At 47.5% G+C, this 24,179-nt stretch overlaps 1 protein-coding gene across 1 annotated transcript in view; it reads left to right on the forward strand.

The window, feature by feature from the left end:
• cdk19 (cyclin-dependent kinase 19) overlaps window positions 1–24,179 on the forward strand; it is a gene marked incomplete at its 3' end in the record, with an annotated part of 215,960 nt that overhangs the window by 183,573 nt on the left and 8,208 nt on the right. The window contains exon 11 of the mRNA XM_055665333.1: window positions 8,124–8,221. Within this exon, the coding sequence (XP_055521308.1) occupies window positions 8,124–8,221 (98 nt within the window). The remainder of the gene's footprint in view (window positions 1–8,123; window positions 8,222–24,179) is intronic.

Genomic DNA, 24,179 nt, shown 5'->3' on the forward strand with positions numbered 1-24,179 from the left:
CACCAGAGAAGTCCCCCAGCTACCGGAGATGGCATGAATCACAGAAGTCAAGCAGGCCGCATTGGGTGCAAAGATCTGCAACTGTAGGCCATAACTACTTTCGCCCCATGACTCCACGTGTGACAAACAGCGCCGCCCGCGTTGGAAGGACTCCGCACCAAGCTCAGCGAATTTGGAGCAATGGCTCAGCGCTCCGGAGGTCCAAACGGCGACCCAGGTAAAATCGCCCGCTCCGCTTTGACTCCATGTGCTGCGCCGCCATTACAGCATCTCCTGGTGTGGAGTCCAGAGGCCCCGGCAATAAATGATGGATCTTTGATCCAAAGCTATGGAGGCCGCTTTAGGTTTAAGGGCGAGGACAAGATTTAATAGGAATCTGAGGGGTAACTTTTTCCAGAAAAAGGGACAGTTTAAGGATAAGGGGGGAAATCTTTTAGGACCGAGATGCCCCCCATTTTTCACATAGAGTGGTGAATCTCTTTCCCCCCACAGAAAAGTTGAGACTAACTAAAAATATATAAAAAGATGGAGTTAGATGTGGCCCTTGGCTGTAGGTAGAGGCTGATCATCATAGCATATCAGAGTATAGTGCAGGCAAAAGGTGGGAGTATAGGAGCAAAAGGTTTACTGCAGTTGTACGGACTTGTGAGACCACACCGAGATGCGTACTGTTTTGGTCCCTGCTGAGGAAAGACATTCTTATATGGTTATATGGTTAACTGCTGATGGTAGTAGCATAATGAATTCTGAAGTGTATAGATGCATCCTATCTGCTCAGGTTCAAAGAAACGCCTCAAAACTCATTGGCCGGTGGTTCATTCTACAGCAAGACAATGATCCCAAACATACTGCTGAAGCAACAAAGGAGTTTTTCAAAGCTAAAAAATGGTCAATTCTTGAGTGGCCAAGTCATTCACCTGATCTGAACCCAATTGAGCATGCCTTTTATATGCTGAAGAGAAAACTGAAGGGGACTAGCCCCCAAAACAAGCATAAGCTGAAGATGGCTGCAATACAGGCCTGGCAGAGCATCACCAGAGAAGACACCCAGCAACTGGTGATGTCCATGAATCACAGACTTCAAGCCGTCATTGCATGCAAAGGATATGCAACAAAATACTAAACATGACCACTTTCATTTACATGACATTGCTGTGTCTCAAACATTATGGTGCCCTGAAATGGGGGGACTATATATAAACACTGCTGTAATTTCTACATGGTGAAACCAAAATGTATAAAAATTGCCTTTATTAAAATCTGACAATGTGCACTTTAACCACATGTGATTTTTTTCTATTACAAATCTCAAATTGTGGAGTACAGAGGCAAATAAATAAATGATGGATCTTTGTCCCAAACATTATGGAGGGCACTTTAGGTTTAAGGTGAAGGGGAAAAGATTTAATAGGAATCTGAGGGGTAACTTTTTCCAGAAAAAGGGTCACAGTTTAAGGATAAGGGGGAAATCTTTTAGGACCGAGATGAGAAAAACATTTTTCACAGAGAGTGGTGAATCTCTGGAATTCGCTGCCACAGAGGGTAGTTGAGGCCAGTTAATTGGCTATATTTAAGAGGGAGTTAGATGTGGCCCTTGGATGATCAGCCATGATCATCATAGCATATCAGAGCATAGCTCATAGCAAAAGGATTTGAGTATAGAAGCAGGTAGGTTTTACTGCAGTTGTACAGGGTCTTGGTGAGACCACACCTGGAGTATTGCGTACAGTCATGGTCTCCTAATCTGAGGAAAGACATTCTTGCCATAGAGGGAGTACAGAGAAGGTTCACCAGACTGATTCCTGGGATGTCAGGACCTTCATATGAAGAAAGACTGGATAGACTCGGTTTGTACTTGCTAGAATTTAGAAGATTGAGGGGGGATGAGTTATAGAAAGGTTACAAAAGGGAAAAAAGGGTTGGACACGGCTAGATGCAGGAAGATGTTCCCGATGTTGAGGGAAGTTGTTATATGGTTAGAAGTATACAGTTTTAAGGTAAGGGGGAAATGCTGGAGAAACCGCGGATGAGGCAAAAATTTTTTCACACAGAATAGTGGTGAATTTCGGGGAAAGACTCTTCCGCAGAAGGTAGTTGAGGCCACCTATTGGCTAGGGTTAAGAGGGAGTTAGACCTATTCCCTTGTCCATAGATGGGCCTCACCCGCTTAGTTTTCTCCAGAGAAGGCTACCTTCGATTTTGGGGATACTGAGTTGGATGATCAGCCATGATCACATTGAATGGCGGTGCAGGCTCGAAGGGCCGAATGGTCAACTCCTGCACCTAATTTCTATGTTTCTATGATCATATTGAATGGCGGTGCAAGATCGAAGGGCCGAATGGCCTACTCCTGCACCTAATTTCTATGTCACGGGAATGTTTTTCACAAGAACTGCAGGTGGGTGGAAAATGGAATAAGACACCAAAGGCTGTAGTTGACTCAGGGGTGATCGCAACATTTAAGAAGCGAATTAAATAGGTACATGGATCGGACAGGTATGGAGGGATGTGGGCCAAAGGGGTAGGCAGGAAAAAGGACTATGTGTAGAGACAGTGGGCTGTGGAGGCCGGGTTGGGTGGGAAGAGGGGGAAACAGGGCCTGTTGAACGGTGTAGAACTCTGTGACACTACGCTGGGGTGTAAAAGCAAGGGCTAATCGAAGGTACAGCTCCTCAATCTTCATACCGGTGGGTTGTAAGCAGCACAAGTGAATATGGTGCTGTTTCTCCAATCTGTCAGTTGGGCCTCCCTCTGACAATAGAGGAGGCCTGCAATGAAATTGTTGCTTTGCTTCAGCACAACAGAACATAGTAGGCATGACTACAGAACAGATCAGTGTGTCCATATACCATTATATACGTAAATACACACATGAATAAATAAACTGATAGAGTGCAAATGACAGATAATGGGCTATTAATGTTCAGAGTTTTGTCCGAGCCTAGTTTAATAGCCTGATGCCTGTGGGGAAGTAGCTATTCCTGAACCTGGTTGTTGCAGTCTTCAGGCTCCTGTACCTTCTACCTGAAGGTAGCAGGGAGATAAGTGTGTGGCCAGGATGGTGTGGGTCCTTGATGATATTGCCAACCTTTTTGAGGCAGCGACTGCGATAGATCCCATCGATGGAAGGAAGGTCAGAGCCGATGATGGACTGGGCAGTGTTTACTACTTTTTGTAGTCTTTTCCTCTCCAGGGCGCTCAAGTTGCCGAACCAAGCCACGATGCAACCGGTCAGCATGCTCTCTATTGTGCACCTGTAGAAGTTAGAGAGAGTCCTCCATCACAAACCGACTCTCCGTAATCTTCTCAGGAAGTAGAGGAGCTGATGTGCTTTCTAAATAATTGCATCAGTGTTCTCGGACCAGCAGAGATCTTCAGAGATGTGCACGCCCAGGAATTTGAAGCTCTTGACCCTTTCAACCATCGACCCGTTGATATAAACAGGACTGTGGGTCCCCATCCTACTCCTTCCAAAGACCACAATCAGTTCCTTGGTTTTGCTGGTGTTGAGGGCCAGGTTATTGTTCTGGCACCATACGGACAGTTGCTCGATCTCTCTTCTATACTCCAACTCATCCCCATCAGTGATACGTCCCACAACAGTGGTGTCGTCAGCGAACTTGATGATGGAGTTCGCACTGTGACCGGCTACGCAGTCATGAGTATAGAGTGAGTACAGCAGGGGGCTGAGCACGCAGCCTTGAGGTGCTCCCGTGCTGATTGTTATCGAGGCTGACACATTTCCACCAATACGAACAGACTTGGTCTGTGAATGAGGAAGTCGAGGATCCAGTTGCAGAGGGATGCGCAGAGACCCAGTTCTGCGAGTTTGGTCACCAGCTTGGAGGGGATGATTGTGTTAAATGCCGAGCTGTAATCAATGAATAACAGCCTGACATATGAGTTTTTATTGTCCAAGTGGTCCAGAGCGGAGTGGAGAGCCAGCGAGATCGCATCCACCGTTGATCTGTTGTGGCGGTAAGCGAACTGCAGTGGGTCCAGGTTTTAGTCGAGGTAGGAGTTGATTTGTGCCATGATCAACTTCTCAAAGCACTTCATCACCATATGTGTTAGTGCCACTGGTCGATAGTCATTGAGGCACGGCACCTTACTCTTCTTGGGCACCGGTATAATTGATGCCCTTTTGAAGCAGGTGGGAACCTCGGACCTCAGAAGTGAGCCACCGGGAGATCAGGTTGGTTATTGCGAACTGTGCGGAGGTGTTGGGCGAAGCGATCGCCAAGCCCACGCTTGGTCTCACCGATGTAGAGCAGCTGACACCTAGAGCAGCGGATGCAATAGATGAGGTTGGAGGGGGTGCAGGTGAACCTCTGCCGCACGTGGAAAGACTGCTTGGGTCCTCGGATGGAGTGTTTAGTTTGCCTTTCTCATCTACAATGATTCCTGCTTATCTTTTAGTTATCAGTTCTGACAAAAGCAGTGCTCAAAATGTTCAGACATTTGCTGCACTTTAGGCCTGGTCATTTCTGTTTCAGAGTTACAAACATGAATAGCCTCTCCACATGTGTATATTAAAGAGGTGATTGTACTGGTTGATGTTCTCTGCTTGTTGTCACTCAGTTGTTCCACATGTACATGGGCTCAACACCAACCTTCCTCTCGGGGATGGAGTGAATTGTAATGTTGCCACGCGTGCCGGGCCACTTGCCAACATTGACTCATAGTCAAGGATCTTGTCCAAAAATGTTCTTATCTCCCAAATTGAAAACTGCTGCCATTTGCAGAAAATGTTTCTTGTTTCTTCAACGCAGTTATAGAATAACATTTTAGCTGATCAGGGAAAAAAATAACAACAATCTGATTTAGTTTAGTTTTAGTTTAGTTTTGAGATACAGCGCGGAAACAGGCCCTGCGGCCCATCGAGTCCGCACCGACCAGCGATCCCCGCACACCAACACTATCCTACACACACTAGGGACCATTTACACTTATACCAATCCAATTAACCTACAAACCTGTACGTCTCACAGAGAGTGGTGAATCTGTGGAATTTTCTGCCTCAGAGGGCGGTGGAGGCTGGTTCTCGGGATGCTTTCAAGAGAGAGCTAGATTGGGCTCTTAAAAATAGCGGAGTCAGGGGATATGGGGAGACGGCAGGAACAGGGTACTGATTGGGGATGATCAGCCATGATCACATTGAATGGCGGTGCTGGCTCGAAGGGCCGAATAGCCTACTCCTGCACCTATTGTCTATTGTCTATTGTCTTTGGAGTGTGGGAGGAAACCGGAGCACCTGGAGAAAACGCACGCAAGTCACGGGGAGAACGTACAAACTCCGTACAGACAGCACCCGTAGTCGGGATCGAACCCGGGTCTCTGGAGCTGCAAGCGCTGTAAGGCAGCAACTCTACCGCTGCGCAACCATGCCGCTCTTGTACACTATGTGGGTTTCCTTACAGACCCATCAGCCGGCAGGGCTTGACACGACACTCGAGGAGGGCCATTTTTGTATGAGAAATGATGATGATCCTGGATAGAGTGGATGTGGGGATGATGTTTCCACCAGTGGGAGAGTCTAGGACCAGAGCCCATAGCCTCAGAATTATATGGACACACTTTTAGAAAGGAGATGAGAAGGAATTTATTTGGTCAGAGGGTGGTGAATCTGTGGAATTCATCGTAACAGAAGGCTGCGGAGGCCACGTCAAATGGATATGTTTAAGGCAGAGATAGATAGATTCTTGATTAGTACGGGTGTCAGGGGTTATGGGGAGAAGGAGGCAGGAGAATGGGGTTAGGAGGGAGAGATAGATCAGCCACGATTGAACGGCGGAGTAGACTTGATGGGCCGAATGGCCTAATTCTTCTCATACAAGGTTTTGCACATTAACTTTCTGTTGCTGCCGGAAGAGCTGGAGTTTCCTTACTCGAGCCTCTAAGATTCTGTTTGATGTGATGCCATCTGCACAAGCTCAAATGGTGCATTAGCAAATGTTCACGTTGATATGATGATACTTTCATTTCCAGCATCTGCAGTTCTTTCTTAAACATTTCGCACTGTCTCCGCCTCTTCCTTTCTTCTTCCCACCCCCACATCAGTCTGAAGAAGGGTCTCGACCTGAAATGTCACCTATTCCTTCGCTCCATAGATGCTGCCTCACCCGCTGAGTTTCTCCAGCATTTTTGTCCACCTTCGATTTTTCCAGCATCTGCAGTTCTTTCTTAATCATTTCATCTAGTCCACTGCGAAATCTCCTCAAGGTATGCCTACTTTGAAGAAGTTCTCCTCCTCTCTCCGAAGACAGTTTAACAACCTCCTCTCTCACTGCCCCACCTCTGTGATTCCCCCTTTCTCCCTGTTTCCCCGCTCCTTCCCAGCTCACCCACAGCCCACTATCTCTGCCTCTTCCTTTCTTCTTCCCTTCCCCCCCCCACCACCCCCACATTAGTCTGAAGAAGGGTGTCGACCCGAAACGTCACCTATTCCTTTGTTCCATAGATGCTGCCTCACCCGCTGAGTTTCTCTAGCAATTTTGTCTACCTTCGATTTTTTCCAGCATCTGCAGTTCCTTCTTAAACATGATTCTTTCTTGTTACTTGTACCTAGCATGAAATGCTGGCCCATCCACGAAGTTACTCCAGCACTCTATGTCTTTTTTTCTGTAAGCTAGCATCTGCAATTCCTTGTGTCGTGAGGCGACTTGTCCTTGTACTCTTAAGAAACAATTCAACGTCAAGTCAAGTTTTATTTGTCACATAAGTGCAGTGAAATGAATTTGCCAGCAGTGGTACAATAAAAAAGAACACACAATACACAATTAAAATTTGTTTTTTACCATAAACATCCACCACCGCATTCATCACTGTAGTGGAAGGCACAAAATTTGTCCAGACCTCCTCCATTTCCCCCCGTGGTCGGGACCTCAACCCTCCGCAGTCGCCGCTGCGGGCGTCCAGATGTACAGACAAGGTAAGTCCAGGTAAGTCCTGAATCGGTGCCTCCCCACCGGTGACCACGGCTTCAAGATGGTGTAGGCCACAGGCCGGCGGTCGAAGATTTAAAGTTTCAACCCTGCTATATCAACTGTTAATCTGCTTTGACAATTGCGGTCAAATTGACCAACACAAGCACTACTTGGCATGTTAGGTATTAAACATTGAAATTTGTTCCAATCTGAGTCGGCGTGGATTCGGTGGGCCTGTTCCCGTGCTGATTCTGTACTCTAAACTATAATTATTGGCGGCATGGTGGCATAGAGGTAGAGTTGCTGCCTTACAGTACCAGAGACCCGGGTACAATCCTAACTATGGGTGCTGTCTGTACGGAATTTGTACCTTCTCCCCGTGATCTGCGTGGGATTTCTCCGAGATTTTCGGTTTCCTCTCACACTCCACCGGGTCTTGGGTGGGAGCCCCCGGTGTGCGCTCGCAAAGTCCCGCGCGGCCGTTCCAGCCTGGCGGGGGCAGCGATGTAAGGCCCCTCTCCAGGAGCTCTTCGACCCCGCAACTCGGGCAGGGAGAGCCGTCCGCAGACCCGCAGTAGCAGCCTCCGACTCAGCAGCAGCGGCTAGCGCGGCAGCAGCAGCAGGGGTACAGGTTTGTAGGTTAATTGGCTTGGTGTAAATGTAAAATTGTCCCCATTGTGTGTAGGGTAGTGTTAGTGTGCGGGGATCACTGGTCGGTGCGGGCTCGGTGAGCCAAAGGGCCTGTTTCTGCGCTGCATCTCCAAACTAAACTGCATGTTCCCGATGTTGGGGGAGTCCAGAACCAGGGGCCACACAGTTTAAGAATAAGGAGTAAGCCATTTAGAACGGAGACGAGGAAACACTTTTTCTCACAGAGAGTGTTGAGTCTGTGGAATTCTCTGCCTCAGAGGGCGGTGGAGGCAGGTTCTCTGGATGCTTTCAAGAGCGAGCTAGATAGGGCTCTTAAAAATAGCAGAGTCAGGGGATATGGGGAGAAGGCAGGAACGGGGAACTGATTGGGGATGTTCAGCCATGATCACATTGAATGGCGGTGCTGGCTCGAAGGGCCGAATGGCCTACTCCTGCACCTATTGTTTATTGTCTAAACTGAACTGAGCTGACCTGAAATACAAAATGTAACCCTCCAGAGGTAATGCAGAGCTCATTTCTAACTTCTATCTGTGGTCTCTGTTTCAGCTGCAAAAACTCCTGACCATGGATCCAACAAAGAGAATCACCTCAGAACAGGCTCTTCAGGATCCTTACTTCTTGGAAGAACCTTTGCCAACAACAGAGTAGGTATATTTCTTGATTGTATGCAAAATGAAATAACTTTTTCTCTTGCACTTCATTAATGGCTTCAATAAATTTCAAGAAAGAACTGCAGATGCTGGAAAAATCGAAGGTAGACAAAAATGCTGGAGAATCTCAGTGGGTGAGGCAGCATCTATGGAGAGAAGGAATAGGTGACGTTTCGGGTCGAGACAAAGAAGGGTCTCAACCCGAAACGTCATCTATTCCTTCGCTCCATAAACCCGCTGAGTTTCTCCAGTATTTTTGTCTACCTTCTATAAATTTCAAGCTGTATTTACAAGGTGCAGTTAGTTTAGTTTATTGTCTTTTGTTGCCTGCTAACCAGTCAGTTAGTGGGAAGACAATACATGATTATTAATGTCTAATGTTTTATGTGTCATTACTAACTGTCACTGTATGTCATGTTGTCACGCGGGCGGAGCACCAAAGCAAATTCCGTGTATGTGAATACTTGGCCAATAAACTTATTCAATCATTCATTTATTACAATCGAGCCATCTACAGCATATAGATACATGATAAGGGCATAACGTGAATGACATTCAGTGCAAGGTAGAGCCAAGTCCGATCAAGGATAGTCCGAGGGTCTCCAGTGAGTTGGATAGTAGTTCAGGACTGCTCTCGAATTGGTGGTAGGATGGTTCAATTGCCTGACAACAGCTGGGAAGAAGCTGTTCCTGAATCTGGGGGTGAGTGATTGGAGAGGGGAGTGGTCGGGATGCGACTTGTTATCGTAAGACTTTGCTTACTTCAAGATTCAAGAGAGTTTATTGTCATGTGTCCCTGATAGGACAATGAAATTCTTGCTTTGCTTCAGCACAACAGAACATAGTAGGCATGACTACAGAACAGATCAATGTGTCCATATACTATAATATAAATATATATACACACATGAATCAATAAAATGATAAAGTGCAAATAACAGATAATTGGTTATTAATAATCGAAGTTTTGTCCGAGCCAGGATCGCCAGTTTTCTCCCATAATCCAAAGACGTATAGGTTTGTAGGTTAATTGACGTGGTATAAATGTATAAATTGCCCTTTGTGTAGGAGTCAGGGGATATGGGGAGAAGGGAGGAACGGGGTACTGATTGTGGATGATCAGCCATGATCACATTGAATGGCGGTACTGGCTCGAAGGGCCGAATGCACCTATTGTCTATTGTCTATTGATAGTGTTAACGTGCGGGGATCGCTGGTCGGCGCGGACACTGAGGTCCGAAGGGCCTGTTTTCACGCTGTATCTCTGAACTAAACTAACATTTGCAAGATGGTTTGATGACCTGGAAGATTTCAATTTAAATTATATTTTTTCATTTGCATTTTCCGTTGAATAGAAAATGTATTAAGTCGTGAAATTAAAACCAGAAAAAAAGATACGTTAAGCAATAAAAAATGATGAAGCAATGACCTTGAGAGTATCCCCCAATGAGTATCTCAACTTAGAACCTGACTGTATAACATGAGCGATGTCAGTGTATTTCACATTGTTTTCTGTAAATACAGCTACTTTCCATCCACTGGTTCTTTCTTTTCCTTTTGCAACATAGCACGAAGCTGCAGTGCAGGAAAATAGTAAGATTCAACGAGAACTTACCAGTTTGAAGTTTGATCTGTATTTTGTGAGGAGTTACGATGAGGGATTACGTGAAGAACCCGCTCAGCACGCATGCGCGGCATACTTCAAAGCAGCGGTGTGGAATCACAGATAGACACAGTTATTGAAGTAAACATAGTAAAGATAAGGAGACATCAGTTTATGAATTTGACCCATATTATTGAGGGTGGGAGCGGAGGGCACGTAATCCCTCATCGTAACTCCTCATAAAATGCAGATCAAACTTCGAACTGGTAAGTTCTCGTTTAATCTTACTATTTTACTTCGGAGTCACGTGAGTGATTCCGTGAAGATTTCAAAGCTCTGTGATTTCAAACCGTGTAACAGTTATTACTACATCACTGCCGAAGTCTTTGAGGGAGGAAGTGTGTTATCGTAATCAACCAATGAATCTGTTTGTAGAAAAACACAATGGTATTTTTTAACAATAACAACAAAGAAATTAAATTGTTCCCCTGGGCTTAAATTAATATTTGCAGTCTGTAAAATCTCTCCTGCAAATAAAACAGGTTTTGCCAACGGCTTATTATAAAATTTCTGAACGGTCTTTCCCCCCACCATCCTGCTGTAGCCAATATGTGGTTTATAGGCACGTCCATTCTTTTAGCCGTCGACGTGGATGCTGCCCTGGTGGAATGAACTTTGTACATGTTAGTTTTTATCCCAGCAACTTTTAGCACCTGCTTGAGCCATCTCGAAATGGCTCGTCACCCGACCATAAGGTTTTTTATGACTGACCCACAAGGCTTTTCATCTCCCTCGAATATTTTGGTTGTGTCTATGTAGGATAATAGGATCATGGCACATAACCGTGTTTCTGGCGGGTAAGCCCGGAATTCCACGACTGGATTAGGTGTTCCTGGTCTGCTCTGTTTGATTAGTCCCTGGATAACAACAGAGATCTGGTCTGGAGCTGTGAGCATGCTGTCCAGTCGCAATAGGTGTAGTGACTGGACCCTCTGTGCAGCTACAAGTGCCATCAACATGAGTGTTTTGAGCATAGATTGTTCCAGGTTGAGGGATCTGGCTGGTGGCTATCCCCTGAGGTATGTCAGGACCACACTGACATCCAATATATGGGTGTACCTTGGTCTAGGGGTTAGAGTTGTAAATACCCTTCATTAGTTTGACCACCAGCGGGTGGGACCCCATGGCCTGTTGTCCTGGAGCTGGTTTTAACTAGACAGGCAGGGCACTTCTATGGTTGATGGCTCTGTAGCAGAGTCCTTCATCGTGGTGAAGGTTCGCCAGGAATTCCAGTACGTTGGTAACTGTAGAGGTTGAGTAGGTGGTCCCTGTACCAAGCAGTACTTCTCCCATTTTTTGATGCTGGACAAGTGCTGTTTTTTAGTGGATGTTCGGAGGGATGCTGACATGGTGTCGACGGTTTGTTATGATAATCCCAGTCCCAGAAGTGGTTTGTGCAGCATCTGCAACCCAGGAGTTTGATTTTCTCATGGCACGGGTGGCTTGTGCCCAACACTGGGTGTTAATAACTCTGGGTCACTGGGGAATACCATCGGAGTTCCAACAACCATGTCATGGAGTATTGGGAACCATGGCTGTGTAGGCCAGTCAGGTACTATCAAAATACCTGAAGCAGAGTCCATTTGTACTGTGCGTAGCCCCCGACTGATGAGGCAGAAGGGAGGAAATGAATAGAAGAAACATTTCCCCAATCCAGCGCGAACGCATCTACCGCTGCTGCCTCAGGGTCTGGTTCCCAAGCGACATACATAGGTACCTGGTGATTTAGTCTAGATGCAAATAAATCGATATCTAGCGTGCCATATTGCTTGATAACTTTTGTGAAAAATATATATTTTTGGGGTTTTAACATCCATTCGATGTTGTCATTAAATTTACGTGATGTGGTGTCTGCCACTGTATTTAGCTTACCTGGTAGGTAAGTTACTGATAGCCAAATATGTCTTTGGACACACCATTGCCAAATTGTATTGACCAACTTGTCGCATGATACCGATTTTATGCCGCCCATATGGTTAATGTAGGCCACCACCATAGTATTATCTATTTGTAACCGTACATGCAAGTGATGCATATTTGTGCATATGCTTTTAAACCATAAAAGTCACCCAACATCTCTAGATAATTAATGCCCAGTGTAAGTGGTAACGGTGACTCTGGGTTAGTCCATCTACTACTTGTGCTGGATATAGAGTTAGGTGCTCCGCAGTCTTGAGCACTGGCATCTGTTTGGATAATTGACGTAGGGTTAGTGATGATAATAGGCTGAAACTATGTCAAACGTTTTTTGCCCACCACTGTAGTTCTGATATTACTTCAGTGGGTAACTTCATGACACGATCATAATGACCTGTATGTCGTTTTTGGAACAAAGGTCCGAATTATGTAGCTGGAAATGCTGCTACCATTTTCCCAATTACTCTGTTACTTGTCGAGTAGTTGGTAGTTTGTTGACCATTAACTTGTTGTACGATTGTGCCAATTCAACTATGTTGTCTCTTGGCAATGTTACAGTCACATAGACTGAATTAATTGTGAAGCCCAAGTAGTCCATGATAGAGGATGGCTTCAACTTAGATTTATCTGCAACCGTAGGAAACCCCAGGGTTTCGAATAACTGTTTGGTAGCTGAACAGCTAACATAGTCAATTCCATGGTCTTGCCTACCATTTAGGATATCATCAAGATATGCCATGACAATATGTTTTTGTCTTCTGAATATTGCCACAGCTGGTTTTAGTGTCTGGGTGACACTCTTGGGCTGATGTGAGCCCATTGGGTAACGCTTTAAACTGCTATAGCCGCTCCATCCAATTAAATTTCAGGTATCTGCGATGATCCTTGTGAATAGTACTAAATGGTAAACATCTTTAAGATGAATGCTTGCCATGAAGTATTCTTTGGAATTTAGTTGTTTGGCAGTAACAACCGGTTCCATTTTGAAATGTATATACTTAACAAACATATTTAGTGAAGTTAAGTCAATGATGATGGGACATCCGCCATCTTTTTAGGGTTTAGTGAATATATTTGATACGAATTGCAAGGGTTCAGGTTTCCCCATGATACCCTTTGTAATTAGTCTCACCAGTTCAGCTTGTCCCTCTTGTTTCTTTAACGGAGAGAGGAAAAAATACCCTCTGGGGTGAATGCTGACCTGGTGGCAATTCTTCTAGTATGGATTGTATTCACTAATGCCATTGAGTATATACTGATCACTCGTGATAGACTCCCATGTGTTGGTATGCTCTATATACTGGTAGGAACCAGACACACCTACCTCCATGGTTATGGGTATTCTTCTGTTTCCTGCCGGTCCAACGAGTGTTGCACGTCGTCTTACGTGGCGGTGACGTTGGGGGGTGGCACATTTTCCATGGGGTCCGCTCTGGGCCCTGGTCTAAATAAGACTTTTGGTGATAGATGCGGGCCCCGAGCTTTCATCAGTCCGATATGGTAGACGTTGACTGATGGATGCGATGGGGGTGCTGCTGCGTAGGGATTACTGTTTTTGGTTACTCGTCCCGGCCCTGCCCTCATGAGCCGAAAGTATTGTAAAACCTCTTGCATGTCCTTCATATGCTTTGTGAGGTTTTTGCCACACCTGGGGTCTTATGACTTGTTTACGAAGGTTGTGGCCATCTCCGTATTTGTCCATGGAACGAGGAAAAAACGATGTGATGGCTGTCGTCAGGCTTTTAACGCCTCCTGCACGTGGGGTTTCCACGTAGCTGTCCACCACACACCACACCTAGCAGCTCTTCCTGTTCCTGCACCCCTTGCATACTGCCGAGATCTTCAGCCATTGCCTCTGTTCTTGACCAGCCCAGTCCTGGTCACCAAAGCTATCCTCTGGAAAGGAGGAAGCAATGGACAGTGCACAAGGCACTGTGGAGGGAGTGCCTGACCCCCTCTGTGAGAGCGCCCCTCCTGGGGTGCACCTCGCTGGAGCTCCTGCTCCAAGAGCCGCTCCATGCGGCTCAGACGGCTGTCTCTCCCCCGCCTGGGTGGAGAGACGTCCCCGTCTGATAAGTCGGAGCCACCGGCCGGAAAGCCTCTTCCTTGGCTTTTACATCCAGCCCGCTGGTCAGGCGCTAGCGGGGCTGGGCTCGGTCGCGGTGTCGGGGTAGCGGACCGCCTGGTAAGCGGTCCTACCGCCTTGTTGCTGCCCCCGCGATGGAAACACTCCTCCGTGGAGTCGAGCGGGGGACAGGTTTGTTGCAGAGCCTTTCTTCTCTGCCGGACAGCAGAAGGCTTCCTGTGAAGGAAACTGACGTCAGCTTACCTGACGGTCCGTTCTTTTACCTCCATAGCGGGAGAGCCCGATTCCCGCTGTGCCACTGTGGCTCTGCTGGACGTAATGCCGCGCATGCGTGCTGAACGGGTTCTTCACGGAATCACTCACGTGACTCCGAAGTAAAATGACAATGGAATCATTAGCGTAGTTGATAAATTCAGAAAGGTTCAACTGCTAACTGGGCCTGTTCTGAAAATGACCTTGGTGTTAGATACGAGCAATAGACAATAGGTGCAGGAGTAGGCCATTCGGCCCTTCGAGCCAGCACCGCCATTCAATGTGATCATGGCTGATCATCCGCAATCAGTACTCCGTTCCTGCCTTCTCCCCATATCCCCTGACTCCGCTATTTTTAAGAGCCCTATCTAGCTCTCTCTTGAAAGTATCCAGAGAACCGGCCTCCACCGCCCTCTGAGGCAGAGAATTCCACAGACTCACCACTCTCTGTGAGAAAAAGTGTTTCCTTGTCTCGGTTCTAAATGGCTTACTCCTTATTCTTAAACTGTGGCCCCTGGTTCCGGACTCACCCAACATCGGGAACATGTTTCCTGCCTCTAGCTTGTCCAAGCCCTTAACAAGTTATATATTTCAATGAGATCCTCTCTCATTTTTCTAAACTACGGAGTGTACAAGCCCAGCCGCTCCATTCTCTCAGCATATGACAGTCCCGCCATCCCGGGAATTAACCTTGAAGCAGTTCAAATAGTTGTTGGAAAATAATGTTGAAAAAAAAGTACTCACAGCAGCAGAGGCCAAGGTTCAGCCCAGACTCGCTGTCTGTGTTGAGTCTGCACGTTCTTCCTGCGACTGCATGCGTGGGTTTCCTCCGGGTGCTCCGGTTTGCTCCCACAATGACATGGGGGTTTGTAGGTTTCTAGGGTTTATAAATAGCCCTCAGTTGTAGAGAGTGGATGCGGAAGTGAGATGACAGGGAACGTGTGCGAACGGGCGATCAGTGAACGGAGTGGACTCGGTGGGCCAAACGGGCCCGTTTCCATGCTGTAGCTCGAAACTAAACGGAAAACGAATTGACTCGGCTGCTGCCGGGATTGGCAATCTGAAAATATGGCACTGAAGAAGGGTCTGGACTCGAAACGTCACCTATTCCTGCTACTCAGGGATGCTGCCTGTCCCACTGAGTTACTGCAGCATCGTGTATCAATCTTTGGTGTAAACCAGCATCTGCAGTTTGTTCGTGCATAACTCATTGGCATCCCTGGGCCTTCTCAGCTGCAGCAAGTAAAAATCTCATGGTTCTGGTTGAAGCGAATGTCCCTGACTTCATGTAGCATTTGACCAAGTGTGGTATCCTGAGCCTTGGTGACACTGAAGCCAAAGGATATTAAAGGGAAAACACTCTAGCAGTTGAAGTCTAACCTCGGACAAAGGAACTTAGTTTAGTTAAGTTTATTATACAATTTATTTATTGTCATTTGAACCTCAAAAGAAGTTCAAACGAAATTTGGTTTCTGCAGACATACAACAAGAAAAGAACCAAGCCACACAATACAATTTACACAAAGATCCATCACAGTGAATCTCCTCCTCACTGTGATGGAAGGCAAAGTCTTGGCTCTCCCCTGTTTTCCATTCTTCTCCCGATGTTAAAGCCCCCGGCGGGCAATGGCAAGTCCCGCGAGGGCGATTAAAGCCCCCGGCGGGCGATGGCAAGTCCCGCGGCCGTTAAAGCTGCGCCGGGCGATGTAAGGCCCCGCTCCGGGTCATTTTCAACCCCGCAACTCGGGCGGGAGAAGTTGCCATTGCGGGAGCTCCGAACAGCGGTCTCCCACCAGGGACCCGCGAGCTCCCGATGTCACCGTCCACCGGACCTGCGGCTGGAGCCTTCGAAGCTCCGGGGTCGGGTCGCAGCCGCTCGCCACCACAGCTCTCCACGCTCCGAAGCTGGCCATGGTGAGTCCACAGGCTCAGCGACTGGAGCCCCAGGTCGTTCCGGTTGGAGGCCGCTCCACGGTGCTCGGCCCCAACGACAACGGAGACCCGACAGGGAAAAGGTTGGGTCCTCCGTACAGGGAAGAGATTTAAAAGTTCCACCCCCCCCCCCCCCCCCCACATATACACAGCTAAAAACAATATAAAAACCACAACAAACTATACACTCAACGGGACAAACATTTGAAATAGACAGATGGACTACAGAGGCCGTTGCAACGATGGTCGCGACACCTTCACACTTATTGTCACGTGCACCAAGGATTTGTTGGGTGCCAACCAGTCAGCGGAAAGACTATACATGATTCCAACGAGCCATTCACAATGTACAAATACATGATAAAGGGAATGATGTAAATGACGTTTAATGCAAGATAAAGCCAGTAACGTCTGATCAAAGATAGTCCGAGGGTCAATGAGATTGATAGTATTTCAGGACTTCCACAATTCGCTGCAATTTCTTGAGGTCTTGTATGGAGCTGTTCCCAAACCACGCCGACCAACATGTCCCATCTACACTAGACCCACCTGCCTGCCTTTGGCCCATATCCCACTAAACCTGTCCAATCCATGTGCCTGTCTTAATGTTTCTTAACTATTGCGATAGTCCCTGCCTCAACTACCTCCTCCGGCAGCTCATTCCATACACCCACCACCCTTTGTGTATAAAAGTTACCCCTTAGGTTCTCATTAAATCTTTCCCCTCTCACCTTAAACCTGTGCCCTCTAGTTTCGATTCCCCTACTCTGGGCAAAAGACTGCGTTTACCCGATCTATCAGATCAGATCAGATAAGACACAAGATGCTGGAGTGATCCACTAAGTTACACCAGCATTTCTTTTAGATCAGTTTAGTTTATTGTCACGGAAACCGAAAACTGTGTGCTAACCAGCCAACGGAAACACAATACATGGTTACAATCTGGCCATTCCCACTGTACATGATAATGGAATATCTATTCCCAATCTGAAGTCTGAAGAAGAATTCAGATCCAAAACGTCACCTCCCATGTTCTCCACAGATGCTCCTGACCCGCTGAGTTACTCCAGCACTCTGTGAAACGTCACCTATCCATGTTCTCCACAGATGCTGCCTGACCCGCTGAGTTACTCCAGCACTCTGTGAAACGTCACCTATCCATGTTCTCCACAGATGCTGCCTGACCCGCTGAGTTATGGTGCAGCAGCATCTATGGAGCTAAGGAAATAGGCAACTTTTCGGGCCGAAATCCTTCTGGAAATAGGCAACGTTTCGTGCCGAAACCCTTACGGGTTTCGGCCCGAAACGTTGCCTATTTCCTTAGCTCCATAGATGCTGCCTGACCCGCTGAGTTACTCCAGCACTCTGTGAAACGTCACCTATCCATGTTCTCCACAGATGCTGCCTGACCCGCAGAGTTACTCCAGCACTCTGTGAAACGTCACCTATCCATGTTCTCCACAGATGCTGCCTGACCCGCTGAGTTACTCCAGCACTCAAAATAGCTGGCTTGCCTTTTGTTAAGATACCATGCAGCCTGACGTCAGAGCTGGAGCTGGCCAGGCCAGGAGCTATCTGGCTCTGCTCAATCTTTACAATACATTTACGTTTTCACATGGAAACTGGGGGAAAACCAGTTCACCTGAAACCCTGCAATATCAGTTCATTTTGTTAGCAGTCGTTGTTTGACCCAGTGTGTAGAGACAGTGTGTGTGCAGGTCAAGGGCACTCACTTCTAACTTTTTTTCCTAAGTTCTAGGAGCAGAATTATGCCATTAGAACCATCAAATCTACTCTGCCATTTAATCGTGGTTGATCTATCTCTCCCTCTCAACCCCATTCCCCTGCTTTCTCCCCGTAGCTCCTGACACCCGTACTAACCAAGAATCTATCTATCTCCGCCTTAGAAATATCCACTGACGTGGCCTCCACAGCCGTCTGTGGCAATGAATTCCGCAGATTCACCACCCTCTGACTAATGAAATTTCTCCTCATCTCCTTTCTAAAGGTACGTCCTTTTATTCTGAGGCTGTGGCCTCTAGTCCTAGACTCTCCCAATAGTAGAAACATCCGGTAGGCGGCGCGGCTCTGGCCAGCAGCGGCCTCTGCAGCCTGTCCGCGTTTTTATTATTTTTGTCTGTGTTTTTATGTAGTGTTTGTTATTTTATGTTGGGGTGTGTGTGTGGGGGGGCGGGGGTGGGGTGGGAGTGCGGGGGGGGAACTTTTTGAATCTCTCCCTGCACTGGAGACCCGACCTTTTCTTGTCGGGTCTCAGTCGTCGTTGAGGCCGCAACGAGGAGCGGCCTCCAACAGGAAGAGACCGGGGACTCAGGTGTCGACTCACCGTTGCCGTCGCGGAGCTGGCCGAGTCCGGAGCGGTGGAGGAGCGCTGCTGCTGCTGATGCTGTTGCTGCTGCTGCTGCTGCTGCTGCTGCTGCTGCTGCTGCTGCCGGAGAGTCGGAAGCTCTCTACAGGTCTGTGGACGACGGCGCCGGGAGCCCACGGCTCCCTGGGGGGAGACCGCTTTTCGGGGCTTCTGCGGCGGCGACTTCTCCCGCCCGAGTTGCGGGGTCGAAGAGCTCCTGGAGCGGGGCCTGACACCACTGCCCCGCGCGGCTGGAATGGCCGCGGACTTTGCGAGCGCACACCGGGGGCTCCAACACCAAGACCCGGTGTGCGACCTCGCACCACCCGGCGTGGCTTCTATGGCCGCGGGACAATCGCCATCGCCAGCCGGGGGCTTTGACTTTGACTCTGACATCGGGGGGGGGGGGAGAGTGCAGTGGAGAGAGAAGTTTATTTGGCCTTCCATCACAGCTATGTGATGGATGTTTATGTTAAATGTAATTATGTTGTGTCTGGGGTCTATTTGTGTGTAATGTATGGCTGCAGAAACGGCATTTCGTTTGGACCTCCAGGGGTCCAAATGACAATTAAATTGACTCTTGACTCTTGACTCTCCACATCCACTCTATCCAGGCTTCACTATTCGGTAAGTTTCAATTAGGTAGTATTTGGATAACAGCAAACAGTGATCAGAAAACAAGTCTGCTGGGTATTCACTATCGTTTTAAGGTTTTGTTATTAAGCTAATATTTAACTTTGTGTGACTATGTAAGTCATTCCAGTTTAAATACTTTTTCTCCCATGATTTTCTTGCACAGAATGCAACTTCTGTCGAAGGAATAGAAAATGATTGAGATGAAGGTTTTTTGTGTTGAAAAAAAGTAATTTTGTCAGGTTTCTTGATGCAATTTTCTTAATCGCTATGAAAGTTTATCCAATGAAGAACTCCAGGCAAGAGGTGCCTCGGTTTTAATCTCTGGCCTTTGCTCACAAGGTAATGGGATGTTGCCACAGGTTAAAGTTGGGAAATTCCAACAAATATTACGTCCTACAAATATTAACAAAGGTTAATCCCTGGGATGGCGGGACTGTCATATGCTGAGAGAATGGAGCGGCTGGGCTTGTACACTCTGCAGTTCGGAAGGATGAGTGGGCATCTTATTGAAACATATAAGATTGTTAAGGGTTTGGACACGCTGGAGGCAGGAAAAATGTTCGCGATGTTGGGGGAGTCCAGAACCAGGGGCCACAGTTTAAGAATAAGGTGTAAGCCATTTAGAATGGAGATGAGGAAACACTTTTTCTCACAGAGAGTGGTGAGTGTGGAATTCTCTGCCTCAGAGCGCGGTGGAGGCAGGTTCTCTGGATGCTTTTAAGAGAGAGCTAGATGGGGCCCTTAAAGATAGTGGAGTCAGGGGATATGGAGAAAAGGCAGGAACGGGGTACTGATTGGGGATGATCAGCCATGATCATATTGAATGGCGGTGCTGGCTCGAAGGGCCGAATGGCCTACTCCTGCACCTATTGTCTATTGTTCTTGTCAACACGTAGACCGTGAGTAAAATCAATGACCAGGTGGCGCAGCGGTAGAGTTGCTGCCTCACAGCGCCAGAGACCCGGCTTCCATCCTGACTACAGGTGCTGTCTGTACGCAGTTTGCACGTTCCACCCCGTGACCGCGTGGGTTTTACCCAGGTGCTCCGGTTTCATCCCACACCCCAACGACGTGCAGGTTTGTAGGTTAATTTGGCTTCGGTAAAAATTGTAAGCTGTCACTAGTGTGTAGGATAGTGTTAGTGTGCGGGGATCGCAGGTTACGGGGACCCAGTGGGCCAAAGGGCCCGTTTCAGCGTTGAATCTCTAAACTAAACTAAACTCTAAAACAGCGAGACGCTTGCAGTAGATGCAAGGTTGCAGAAGGAAACACGCTCGGAACCCAAGCTCCAGTGTAACGACCAGAAGAGATAGGAGCAGAATCAGGCCATCCGGCCATTCAAGTATCCTCCGCCATTCAATCATGGCTGATCTATCTCTCCCTCCTAACCCCATTCTCCTGCCTTCTCCCGTAACCTTTGACACCCGTACTAATCAAGTACCTATCAATCTCCGCGTTAAAATACATAGAAATGTAGAAACATAGAAAATAGGTGCAGGAGGAGGCTGTTCGGCCCTTCAATCCAGCACTGCCATTCATTGTGATCATGGCTGATCATCCCCTATCAATAACCCGTGCCTGCCTTCTCCCCATATCCCTTGATTCCACTAGCCCCTAGAGCTCTATCTAACTCTCTCTTAAATCCACCCAGTGACTTGGCCTCCACTGCCCTCTGTGGCAGGGAATTCCACAAATGGCTGAGTGGACTCGATGGGCCGAACGGCCTAATTCTACTCCTATAACTTGTGAATGTGAATTAGGCCATTCAGTCCATCAAGTCTACTCCGCCATTCAATCATGACTTATCTATCTCTCCTGCCTTCTCCCCATAGCCCCTGACACCAGTACTAATCAAGAACCTATCTATCTCTTTTCAATTCAATTCAATTCAATTCTCTGCTTTAAAAATACCTAATAACTTGGCCCCCACAGCCTGTGGCAAAGAATTCCACAGATATCACCATCCTCTGTCCAAAGACATTCCTCCTCATCTCCTTCCAAAAGGAATGTCCTTTAATTCTGAAGCTGTGCCCTCTGGTCCTAGACTCTCCCACTAGTGGAAACATCCTCTCCACATCCACTCTATCCAGGCCTTTCACTATTCAGTAAGTTTCAATGAGGTCCCCTCCTCGTTCTTCTAAACTCCAGCGGGTACAGGCCCAGTGCCGTCAAACGCTCTTCACGAGTTAACCTACTCATTCCTGGAATGTGGATGGATATCACACTCACTCGTTCTGTGCTCCATGGATGTGGATGTTGGCAGTTAAAATTCCCACAGTAGGTCTTGATTTCATTTCAATTTAGATTCAGTTGAGAAATACCCGCGTGGCAGAGCTGAAATTCTAAGCCGTATCCCTGACCTGTCACCTAGTTCAGGATTATGTCGCTTATCCTCACTTTCTGTGTCGACAATTACCTGTTAAACAACATTGGTTGTCCATGGGGGATAAAGGGCCAAACTGAAGATAGACACAAAAAGCCAGAGTCAAGAGAGTTCATTGTCATGTGTCCCAGATAGATCAATGAAATTCTTGCTTGCTGCAGCACAACAAAAGGCATAAATACAGAACAGATCAGTGTGTCCATATACCATTGTATAAATATATACACACATGAATAAATAAACCAGATAAAATGAAAATAAACAGATAATGGGCTATTAATGTTCAGAGTGAAGTCTGAAGAAGGGTTTCGGCCCAAAACGTTCCCATTTCCATCGCTCCATAGATGCTGCTGCTGCACCCGCTGAGTTTCTCCAGCATTTTTGTGTACCTTCGATTTTCCAGCATCTGCAGTTCCTTCTTAAACAATGAATGTTCAGAAGGTACACAAAATTGCTGGAGAAACTCAGCGGGTGCAGCAGCATCTATGGAGCGAAGGAAATAGGCGACGTTTCGGGCCGAAACCCTTCTTCAGACTGAGTTCAGAGTTTTGTTTGAGTTGAGTTCAGTAGCATGATGGCTGTGGGGAGGAAGCTGTTTCTGAACCTGGGCGTTGCAGTCTTCAGGCTCCTGAAGGCGGGGAGATGAGTGTGTGGCCAGGATGGTGTGGGTCCTTGATGATGCTGCCAGCCTTTTTGAGGCAGCGACTGTGATAAATCCCCTCGATGGTAGGGAGGTCAGAGCCGATGATGGACTGGGCAGTGTTTACTACTTTTTGTAGTCTTTTCCACTCCTGGGCACTCAAGCTGGGCACTCAGCGGGTCAGACAGCATCTCCGGAGAAACGTCACCTATTGGGTCTGAAGAAGGGCATCGACCTGAAACGTCACGTATTCTTTTTCTCCAGAGCTGCTGTCTGACCTGCTGAGTTACACCAGCTTTTTGTGTGTATCTTCAAATTTAAACTAGCATCTGCTGTTCCTTCGTACACAAACGAATAAACTGATCCACATCAGACTGACACAAAATGCTGGAGTAACTCAGTGCAGGGGCGGAAAACCCGGGGGGGCCAGAGGGGGACACGTCCCCCCCATGTTTTGAGAGGTGGGGGACATCCCCCCCAAGTTTTTGTGATCCCGATTTAAAAATCTCCGCTTGGATTGAGCTTCCGAAGCCTCGCGCGTGTGTGTGAGCGTGCGCATGCGCGCGTGGCCGTAAAAATAAAATGGTGTCCCCCGTCCCCTCCATGTTTTGATAGTGAGTTCCGCTCTTGACTCAGTGGGACAGGCAGCATCTCTTGAGAAAGGAAATACGTGATGTTTCAGGTCAGAACCCTTTTTCAGACCCTGAAGTCTGACAATGGAGTTTGAAGAAGGGTTCCGATCCAAAATCCCACCTATTCCTTGTCTCCAGAGATGCTGCCTGTCCCACTGAGTTACTCCAGCATTTTGTGTCCCTCTTCGGTGTAAACCAGCATCTGCAGTTCCTTCCTACACAAACTGATCTGCCATTGTATTAAATGACAACCCAGTCTTGAATTCACTGTTTTGATAGAGTTAAAAGTCTACCATTGTAACTAGGTTGGGGGAAGTTCCCCCCGCCACGGGTGCCATGTAATCCCGTGCTACCTGCTTCATGGTCAGATAGTCGGCAACTAAACCGTCTCCCCCACCTGGTTTGCCAGGTGAGGAGGGGGCTGTGGACCCCCAGCGGGACCATAAACAAGACCTGTCAAAGGGCGGATGAGCTCCTGGCGAGCCCACATACACGGCATTGTAAGGCACCGGGCCCGTTGATGTTTGTCAACAATGATGATTGTAACTAGCGTTTGTCATGTTACATGCTGTACAAGACCTTGGTGAGGCCACATTTGGAAACATAGAAAGATAGAAAATAGGTGCAGGAGGAGGCCATTCGGCCCTTCGAGCCAGCACCGCCATTCATTGTGATCATGGCTGATCGTCCCCTATCAATAATCCGTGCCTGCCTTCTCCCCATATCCCTTGACTCCACTAGCCCCTAGAGCTCTATCTAACTATCTCTTAAATCCATCCAGTGATTTGTCCTCCACTGCCCTCTGTGGCAGGGAATTCCATAAATTCACAACTCTATGCATCTGCTCACATATCTTTTACATGTTGTGATAGTTTCTTCCCCGACTACCATCTCTGGCAGCTCGTTCCATCACCCTGTGTGTAAATTCATGGAACATACCCCCAGGGGAAGTGGTGAAGCCAGGTACAATCGCGTCATTTTAAAACCACACTTGGACAGCTACATGGATAGGAAGATTTAAGGGGGATATGGTGCGAGCAAATAGGAGTAACTTTGTTAGATAACTTGAAGGTAGACAAAAACGACCACACCACTGTTGAGGGACGCATCACTGTTCGCTGACGACACCACTGTTGCGGGACGTTTCACTGATGGGGACGAGTCAGTGTAGAAGTGAGATCGACCGACTGACCAACCATATGGTGCCAGCACAATAACCTGGCTCTCATCACCAGCAAAACCAAGGAACTGATTGTAGACTTTGGAAGGGGTATGATGGGGACCCACAGTCCCGTTTATATCAACGGGTCAATGGTGGAGAGGGTCAAGAGCTTCCAATTCCTGGGCGTCCACATCTCTGAAGATCTCTCCTGGTCCGAGAACACTAATGCTATTATAAAGAAAGCAAACCATCCCGAGAGGATTACGGAGAGTCGGTTTGTCAAG

Source organism: Leucoraja erinacea, unplaced genomic scaffold (genome assembly GCF_028641065.1).
Source record: "Leucoraja erinacea ecotype New England unplaced genomic scaffold, Leri_hhj_1 Leri_117S, whole genome shotgun sequence".
Classification (NCBI taxonomy): domain Eukaryota; kingdom Metazoa; phylum Chordata; class Chondrichthyes; order Rajiformes; family Rajidae; genus Leucoraja; species Leucoraja erinaceus.